General features: G+C 46.8%; 1 protein-coding gene across 1 annotated transcript; it reads left to right on the top strand.

The window, feature by feature from the left end:
- Positions 1-413: 413 nt before the first annotated feature.
- On the top strand, positions 414-8871 carry bzw1a (basic leucine zipper and W2 domains 1a). Its single transcript, XM_072671520.1, has 12 exons — positions 414-519; positions 3582-3654; positions 3813-3989; positions 4342-4436; positions 4554-4619; positions 5430-5565; positions 5677-5786; positions 5907-6077; positions 6163-6309; positions 6548-6686; positions 6773-6895; positions 7668-8871. The coding sequence occupies exons 2-12, from the start codon at positions 3591-3593 to the stop codon at positions 7697-7699; spliced, it is 1260 nt and encodes a 419-aa protein (XP_072527621.1). The 5' UTR covers positions 414-519; positions 3582-3590; the 3' UTR covers positions 7700-8871.
- The last annotated feature ends 601 nt before the right edge of the window (positions 8872-9472 follow it).

Genomic DNA, 9472 nt, shown 5'->3' with positions numbered 1-9472 from the left:
GGCGGAGGGGGCGGAGGAAGAGGAGGAGGAGGGGGGGGTTATATTACACGACTTCCACAAACATGCTCACAACAGCCAATATGCACATATAATCTCTTATTAGACTATTTTACATATTAAATAATTAATATTTATAGTAGTGGGGTTAATATCGCGCTATTTGCGATATTAAAGCAGCATGTGTAAACCGAGCCCCCCCCTCTACTCCCACAAATGAGCGGGTCCTTCACAGCCGCACAGCGAGAGAGAAGCGCGCGCTAATAATAATAATAATAATAATGATAATAATAATAATAATCTGATATTTTTATGATGAATATGATTAATATCAATGTGTTTTTAGTTGATTAAGAGAATATAAAAACAATATTCGTCATCAGCCGAGCTCGGGGTTCGTAGTGCGCCTGCGCGGCCGCTGTAAAAGGCGTGGTGCGCATGCGTGGAGGCCCTGCTCGCTGTGTGGACTCGGACGCTTTGTTCGCTGCTGACTGAAGCCGTTCGCTATCTGCATTCATTTCGGTGAGTCCGATCACGGGGGGGATCGATAATCCCGGTCCGGCCGCTCTCCGAGTGGCGGGGCTCCCCGCGGGGCGGCTGGCGGCCGCGGATGGCTGTCCGTTTGGTCGTACGTGCCGCTGGTTGGCGGAGCTGCTGGGCTTAGCTTCAGGCTAACCGCTAACTAGCGTGCGGGGCTCGAGCTGTCTTATTAAAAGCGCGTTACGAGTTTTTACATATTAGAGGTTATTAATGAGGTTCATTTTTAGATATTAGTGATGGGCAGGGTTCGCGTGGCAGTGTCGTCACGTTGTGACGGAGCGTTAGCTTAGCATAAGTTCTAACGTGAGCCGAAATCCAGCGCGAGGCCAGTTTTAGACCTAGTCTAAATCCAGCATCAGGCCAGTTTTAGACCTGTCTGATCTCAATGCAAGGCCAGTTTTAGACCTGTCTGATCTCAATGCAAGGCCAGTTTTAGACCTGTCTGATCTCAATGCAAGGCCAGTTTTAGACCTAGTCTAAATCCAGCATCAGGCCAGTTTTAGACCTGTCTGATCCCAATGCAAGGCCAGTTTTAGACCTGTCTGATCTCAATGCAAGGCCAGTTTTAGACCTGTCTGATCTCAATGCAAGGCCAGTTTTAGACCTGTCTGATCTCAATGCAAGGCCAGTTTTAGACCTAGTCTAAATCCAGCATCAGGCCAGTTTTAGACCAGTCTGATCCCAATGCAAGGCCAGTTTTAGACCAGTCTGATCCCAATGCAAGGCCAGTTTTAGACCTGTCTGATCTCAATGCAAGGCCAGTTTTAGACCTGTCTGATCTCAATGCAAGGCCAGTTTTAGACCTGTCTGATCTCAATGCAAGGCCAGTTTTAGACCTGTCTGATCTCAATGCAAGGCCAGTTTTAGACCTAGTCTAAATCCAGCATCAGGCCAGTTTTAGACCAGTCTGATCCCAATGCAAGGCCAGTTTTAGACCAGTCTGATCCCAATGCAAGGCCAGTTTTAGACCAGTCTGATCCCAATGCAAGGCCAGTTTTAGACCTGTCTGATCTCAATGCAAGGCCAGTTTTAGACCTGTCTGATCTCAATGCAAGGCCAGTTTTAGACCTAGTCTAAATCCAGCATCAGGCCAGTTTTAGACCTGTCTGATCTCAATGCAAGGCCAGTTTTAGACCTAGTCTAAATCCAGCATCAGGCCAGTTTTAGACCTAGTCTAAATCCAGCATCAGGCCAGTTTTAGACCTAGTCTAAATCCAGCATCAGGCCAGTTTTAGACCTGTCTGATCTCAATGCAAGGCCAGTTTTAGACCTGGTCTAAATCCAGCATCAGGCCAGTTTTAGACCAGTCTGATCCCAATGCAAGGCCAGTTTTAGACCTGTCTGATCTCAATGCAAGGCCAGTTTTAGACCTGGTCTAAATCCAGCATCAGGCCAGTTTTAGACCAGTCTGATCCCAATGCAAGGCCAGTTTTAGACCAGTCTGATCCCAATGCAAGGCCAGTTTTAGACCTAGTCTAAATCCAGCATCAGGCCAGTTTTAGACCTAGTCTAAATCCAGCATCGGGCCAGTTTTAGACCTGTCTGATCTCAATGCAAGGCCAGTTTTAGACCTAGTCTAAATCCAGCATCAGGCCAGTTTTAGACCTAGTCTAAATCCAGCATCGGGCCAGTTTTAGACCTAGTCTAAATCCAGCATCGGGCCAGTTTTAGACCTAGTCTAAATCCAGCATCGGGCCAGTCTTAGACCTGTCTGATCCCAATGCAAGGCCAGTTTTAGACCTGTCTGATCCCAATGCAAGGCCAGTTTTAGACCTGTCTGATCCCAATGCAAGGCCAGTTTTAGACCTGTCTGATCCCAATGCAAGGCCAGTTTTAGACCTGGTCTAAATCCAGCATCAGGCCAGTTTTAGACCTGTCTGATCTCAATGCAAGGCCAGTTTTAGACCTGGTCTAAATCCAGCATCAGGCCAGTTTTAGACCAGTCTGATCCCAATGCAAGGCCAGTTTTAGACCAGTCTGATCCCAATGCAAGGCCAGTTTTAGACCTAGTCTAAATCCAGCATCAGGCCAGTTTTAGACCTAGTCTAAATCCAGCATCGGGCCAGTTTTAGACCTGTCTGATCTCAATGCAAGGCCAGTTTTAGACCTAGTCTAAATCCAGCATCAGGCCAGTTTTAGACCTAGTCTAAATCCAGCATCGGGCCAGTTTTAGACCTAGTCTAAATCCAGCATCGGGCCAGTCTTAGACCTGTCTGATCCCAATGCAAGGCCAGTTTTAGACCTGTCTGATCCCAATGCAAGGCCAGTTTTAGACCTGTCTGATCCCAATGCAAGGCCAGTTTTAGACCTGTCTGATCCCAATGCAAGGCCAGTTTTAGACCTAGTCTAAATCCAGCATCAGGCCAGTTTTAGACCTGTCTGATCCCAATGCAAGGCCAGTTTTAGACCTAGTCTAAATCCAGCATCAGGCCAGTTTTAGACCTGTCTGATCTCAATGCAAGGCCAGTTTTAGACCTAGTCTAAATCCAGCATCAGGCCAGTTTTAGACCAGTCTGATCCCAATGCAAGGCCAGTTTTAGACCAGTCTGATCTCAATGCAAGGCCAGTTTTAGACCTAGTCTAAATCCAGCATCAGGCCAGTTTTAGACCTAGTCTAAATCCAGCATCAGGGCGAGTTTTAGACCTGTCTGATCCCAGCCTCAGGGCGAGTTTTAGACCTGTCTGATCCCAGCCTCAGGGCGAGTTTTAGACCTGTCTGATCCCAGCCTCAGGGCGAGTTTTAGACCTGTCTGATCCCAGCCTCAGGGCCAGTTTTAGACCTGGTCTAAATCCAGCCTCAGGGCCAGTTTTAGACCTGGTCTAAATCCAGCCTCAGGGCCAGTTTTAGACCTGGTCTAAATCCAGCCTCAGGCCCAGTTTTAGACCTGGTCTAAATCCAGCGCAAGGCCAGTTTAGATGAGTCTGATCTCAGCATCAGGCCAGTTTTAGACATCTGCATTTAGAAACACCAGGCTGAGTCTAAACCCGGTCTAAACCCGTGGTTCTGATGTTTGACTGCTGTTTGTGGTTTCTGTCGTTACCAGGTGTCTTTTATGAATAATCAAAAGCAGCAAAAGCCAACGCTAACCGGCCAGCGTTTCAAAACACGGAAAAGAGGTGAGCGCACGGTGGTGGTGGTGGTGGTGGTGGTTGTTGTTGTTGTTGTGATTGTGATTGTTGTTGTTGTTGTTGTTGTGATTGTTGTTGTTGTTGTTGTGGTTGTGGTTGTGGTTGTGGTGCCGCCCTGATGCTAAACTGTTTCCCCTCTTCCTCAGATGAAAAGGAGAGATTTGATCCTACTCAGTTTCAAGAAAGTATCGTGCAAGGCTTGAACCAAACTGGCACTGACTTGGAAGCGGTTGCGAAGTTCCTCGATGCCTCTGGTGCCAAGCTCGACTATCGCCGGTATGCAGAGACGCTCTTCGACATCCTGGTGGCCGGCGGAATGCTGGGTGAGGAAGCGCTTTCGGACAAAGGCCCTGTTCACAGCAGAGCGCCGCGTACCGCAGGGGTCGGCCTGTTCTGATCGATCGGCGTCAGACTGCTCTGAGATCAGACTGAATAAAGTCTAAAATTAATCTAAACCTAGTCTCCTAACCTAAAACTGCCTGTCCCGGGTGGGCGGGCGCCTGGGTCGTCCCTGGGCGGGCGGGATTAGCTTGTATCAATATATGGGCTAGTTACTCGGTTCTAGATATCAGAACCTCCGTAGACCTGGTTAGTTATGCACGTTCATCAGAATATTAAGATCATACCGAGACACCAAAATATTTAAAAAATGTATTTACCCCCACCCCACTACAGCTCCAGGCGGGACCCTATCCGATGACCTGACCCGTACCGAGTACTGTCTCTTCACAGCAAATGAGGACCTGGAGACCATGCAAGCGTATGCTCAGGTAAATCCCACCTTCTGATGGGGGCGGGGTTTTAAGAGGGTGGGGTGGTGGAGTTCAAGGCTGTATGTGGTGGGAGGCGACGTTAAATAACATGCCCGACCTCTCCGCTGTCTGCAGGTTTTTAACAAGCTGATCAGGCGGTACAAGTACCTGGAGAAAGGATTTGAGGAGGAGATCAAGAAGGTGAGTGGCAGAGGGCTGCACTTTCACAACTGTAGCCCTTCACCTTCATTGGTTTACAGATGAAGTCCCGCCCCTCGCGCAATGACCCTTGACGTGGAGATGGGCGCGAGTGCGGTAGCCAGAACGTCGAGCCGAACTCCACTGACTAATCATGATTTTCTATAGACTTTCTGTCGAGCATGTCGAGGATGTGGTCAGTGCTTATAGAACACTGGTCAGCTACACAGTGTAATTAGTTCTGGTTAATTAGTGGATTTATTTATGTATTTAATTAATGCATTTCGTCTGGTCACCTGTATGGAGAGAAATATAATATCGCGATACATGATATTTAACACATTGCATCGCCCACCCTTCCGCAGAGTGAACAGACTCTCCTATAAGGACATTTAATTGACATTTAATTAGTTATTAATTAATTAATTTATTTATTGTTTTTGTAACAAATCTGATTAAATACAGCAATTTAATGGTCATATTTTTAATAAGCCGTTAAAATCAGATTTGGTCAGTAGCATCAGACACAAGAACTGTCGTATGGAGGACCTCGTCCAGCGTAATCAGACAGGTGTGATTAGATGAAGAGCAGCAGAGGGACTCCCCATAACTGGGGTCTTCAAATCCTGGACCCTGTATCCAGTTTCCAGTCCTGGACTCTGTAACCTTTGGTAGGACTGGAGGCTGGGTTCAAGGTCAAGGTCCAGGTCTGAAGAACCTGGGCTTCTTCATGACCTTGCTTGGAGAATCCCCGATTTGATATCCGGGCTTCTGTGTCTGAGCTCCTGTGTTTGTCGCCCCCCCCCCCTGCAGCTGCTGCTGTTTTTAAAAGGGTTCACCGAGTCTGAGCGCAACAAGCTGGCCATGCTGACGGGCATCCTGCTGGCCAATGGGAATATTTCGGCCTCCATCCTGAACAGCCTCTTCAACGAGAACCTGGTGAAAGAAGGTAAACCCGCCTGCTGCATAGAGCTTGTGTAGATACCTGGACCCGCTGGACCCTAAGAGCTGTCAGTGAGCGGTCAGTTTTTTTTTTATTTATTTTTTTTTGTGGTTGCAGGTGTTTCTGCTGCCTTCGCCGTCAAACTGTTTAAATCCTGGATCAACGAGAAGGACATCAACTCGGTGGCCGGCAGTCTGCGGAAGGTCGGCATGGACAACCGGCTGATGGTAGAGTATCCGAACCCCGCTGACCGTGACACGCCGCCGTGTTCTCGTCCGGCTAGATTTTGATGGCGTTCTGGGTTTCTGGGCAGATCATTAACCCGTCGCTCTCTGCTGCCGTCGTAGGAGCTGTTTCCGGCCAACAAGCGGAGCTGCGAGCACTTCTCCAAATACTTCACGGACGCCGGGCTGAAGGAGCTGTCCGACTTCGCCCGCAACCAGCAGTCCATCGGCGCCCGCAAGGAGCTCCAGAAAGAGCTGCAGGAGCAGATGTCCCGCGGAGAGACCCTCAAAGACGTACGTCAGCCGTCCAGCTGAAGGTTTGCATGCTTTACCCCCTGATCCCTGTTGCACGCCTCACTGTTGTTCTCCTCTGCTGCAGATGATCACGTACGTCCGCGAGGAGATGAAGAAGACCAACATCTCCGAGCAGACTATGATCGGCATCGTGTGGACCAGCGTCATGAGCTCAGTCGAGTGGAACAAGAAGGAGGAGCTCGTCACAGAACAAGCCATCAAACACTTGAAGGTACTTTAGCTGTTTTTTTATTATTATTTTTTATTAAAGTTTGTGGACACCCCTTTTAATGACCCATACGAACCTATTGGCACCATTGGCTTTTAAGGGGTTTAAAGCCCCCCAGCATTGAGCTGTGGAGCAGTGGAGGGACTGTGTTCTCTGGAATGATGATAGTGGAGGAGCTCCATCCAGGACTTTTGGATGAGTTGGGTGGTGATTTCTGTTTGCTAATCTTCCCTCATGGCAGCAATACAGCCCCCTGCTGAAGGCGTTCACGTCCCAGGGTGTCTCCGAGCTCACCCTCCTTCTGAAGATCCAGGAGTACTGCTACGACAACATCCACTTCATGAAGGCCTTCCAGAAGATCGTGGTGCTGCTCTATAAAGGTGAGTCTGATCAGTGAAGTATCGCCAGAATCAGCGCCGCGGGAGATCCTGCCCGCTAACCTTGTGGTTCTCCATGGTTCTCCTAGCTGATGTTCTGAGCGAGGAGGCCATTCTGAAGTGGTACACCGAGGGCCACTTGGCCAAAGGCAAGAGCGTCTTCCTGGAGCAGATGAAAAAGTTTGTGGAGTGGCTGAAGAACGCAGAAGAAGGTAAACCTCACCTCCCGCCCGGCCCCCCTTTCACCCCCAGCCCTCAGGTGCTTCCACTCAAGATCTGAGATGTAGAGGCTAGAATCCAGCGATGGGGACAGAAGTGTCCCTAGAGACGCGTTACTCCATCTACTCCACCTAATGGCAAACCAATCACAGGGGGGCGAATTTGGGTATCTTGAATGGTCTTTCGGAAAAAAGCCTGGACGCTTGGTTCAGATCAGGGTCCGGTCTTAGCTTTGTAGGTCAACATCAGGGTGGGTGGGGGGGGTTTGAATGAGGAGTCTGATGATGTTTCTGGCTGAATCTCAAATACCTCCTTACTCCCTATATAGTGAACTACAGCGCTGACCGCTCTAGAGTCCACTGCACTGCATAGGGAGTAGTGTTTAAATTTAAATAATGGGAGGTACTGTCGCCCCCTACAGGGCTAGCATGCTAATGCAAGCGTTCTCCTCTCTGTGTGAAGGCAAAAATAAATAAATAAATACATTTTATTAATTTATTTTATTAATTTTGTGTTTTCAAACTGGCCTTACTTATAATAGATCTCATGAAGGTATAAATATATATATAAATATACCTCTATAAAGATTTATATATCCCATATACCTGGAGGCAGCACCTGTGTATGTGTGTATATAGGAACACTTGAGGGCTTGTTTACACTTAATGTTGCATATCATGATCAAATAAAAAAAAAAAAATATTATGAATTAATTTAAATATTTGTTTTTTATTAAAATGTATTTATTTTTGTAATTTTTTGCAGAGTCTGAATCCGACGAGGAGGAAGGTGATTAAGAAGCTCGAGTTTGGGACCTGCAGCAGCTTGGCATCAGCTGCCACAGGAGCCGCAGAATGTTTTGTTACGGAAGTGCTCGTCTTTCTAAATTTTTCCTTTTTTTTGTTTTTTAATTTTAAATTTTATTTCTTTTTTTATTATTTTTTTTATTTTTATTCTACCTCCTGTTTTTTCAACCATAACATTTTAGATGTCATTTAAGGGCTTTGTAACAAAAATGGTTAATTTTAACAGATTTTTCTATCTAATCTTAAGGTTTACACTTAAAAGAAAATTCTATATATAAATATATATATTATAAATATATAAATACATACAGCACAAGTTGTAAATCGTCAACCCCTTTTGTAAGCATTCTCACGGAACTAGCTGTCGAGTGTTGACCCGTTTGGACATCTTTCAATTATTTATTACCACGCGATTTCTTCGGAAAACGTGACATTCCATGAAAAATTTCGCCCGGAATACGATCTCGCTGTATGTTGACGTAAAGACCGATGCCTTCGTATCCTTTAGCCCTGAGTGGGGTGGGTGGTGGCTGTTAGACGGTACCTCCTCAACCTTCCGTCTTTTGAGTGTAGCTAGCCGAGGTTTTTAGGTTCGCAAGCCATTTTATTATTATTATTATTATTATTATTATTATTATTATTATTATTTTGATTCTGATTCGGAATCAGATTCAGATTCTGATTCACATTCCAGTTAAAAGGGTGTGTTTAGCGGTCCTATCTGTGTGGCTACGATCTAGCGAACCTCCTCAGAGAGCTAAGCTACTCTCCAGAGCTTAGAGGTGGAAAGTCCAGGTCCAGAGCGTAAGAATCCGCCCCGGGATTTTGTCCCAGGCAGCTGGAACAAAATCCCGGAGCGGGATTATTCTTGCACTCTGGACCTGGAACTGAACTGAAGGTTTGACTGAAAGATCCACGTCGCTGCCAAAGGTTCAAGCCCTTCCTGAGGACCATCCGCCCCAGCTCTCTCAAGCTGCCCCCCGCCATCGTCTTCAGCTGTACCGCGCCGAGTAACGCCACTAGCTGCCCACTTTAAATGACCCTTAAATGACTGCTGGCCTTCTCCCTCTGATCTGTCACCACCTTTATTGATTCATCACTGATTTCTTTAATCTGATTACCTAATTGACTTTTTTTAAGAAATAAAGATTAGAAGTAGCCTATTTGTGCGCCTGCTGTATTTCTTTCTGTCTCCACCAGGGGGCGTTCAACTCCCAGCTCCTTTTTATTGGGTGAGAGTCTGGGGTGGGGGGTTGTTACTATGGCTGGAATGCTGTTGGAAAAGTGTATAAATTGGATACATTGATTTATATTCGTGTTAAAATGCTATGTAAATGCTAGCTAGTGCGCCCCCAAGTGGTTACGAATGGGGTTTCCGTCGTAGCGGTTGAAGTAGTGAGGACTTGTGGGTCTTTAGGCTGTGGGTGGTGACTTCTGGATGGGTCAACGTTCTTCTAGCGAAGTGAGCTTGCTCCTGGCCATGCCCACTCCTCAATTAGCACCGCCTTAATTAGGGCTTTTTTGTTTGGTTTATGTATCTTTTAGATGACGAATAATTTCTGTTTCTGCTTTAGCCGATAAACTTTACGAGGTAATGTATTTAAATGAGCCCTGCCCTGATTGGCTGGCCTGTTTTGCGTTAATTCTAAGGTCGTGTGTCTGGATATTTTTGATTTAACGAAATTTTCCTCTGTTCATCCGCACAGAGACCAAAAAAAACGCTTGCGTGAGCGTGCTAGCCCTGTAGGGGGCGTGATCCTAAGC

This window comes from Salminus brasiliensis, chromosome 25 (genome assembly GCF_030463535.1).
Source record: "Salminus brasiliensis chromosome 25, fSalBra1.hap2, whole genome shotgun sequence".
NCBI classification, from domain to species: domain Eukaryota; kingdom Metazoa; phylum Chordata; class Actinopteri; order Characiformes; family Bryconidae; genus Salminus; species Salminus brasiliensis.
Note: the sequence above shows the minus strand (reverse complement) of the source record. Positions and strands in the feature narration are given on the sequence as shown.

Coding starts and splice junctions, on each gene's coding strand:
- bzw1a (XM_072671520.1), top strand. CDS start 3,591: ATGAATAATCAAAAGCAGCAAAAGCCAACGCTAACCGGCCAGCGTTTC. Junction 6,310..6,547: donor AAGCCATCAAACACTTGAAG/GTACTTTAGCTG, acceptor CCCTCATGGCAG/CAATACAGCCCCCTGCTGAA. Junction 6,687..6,772: donor CGTGGTGCTGCTCTATAAAG/GTGAGTCTGATC, acceptor TGGTTCTCCTAG/CTGATGTTCTGAGCGAGGAG.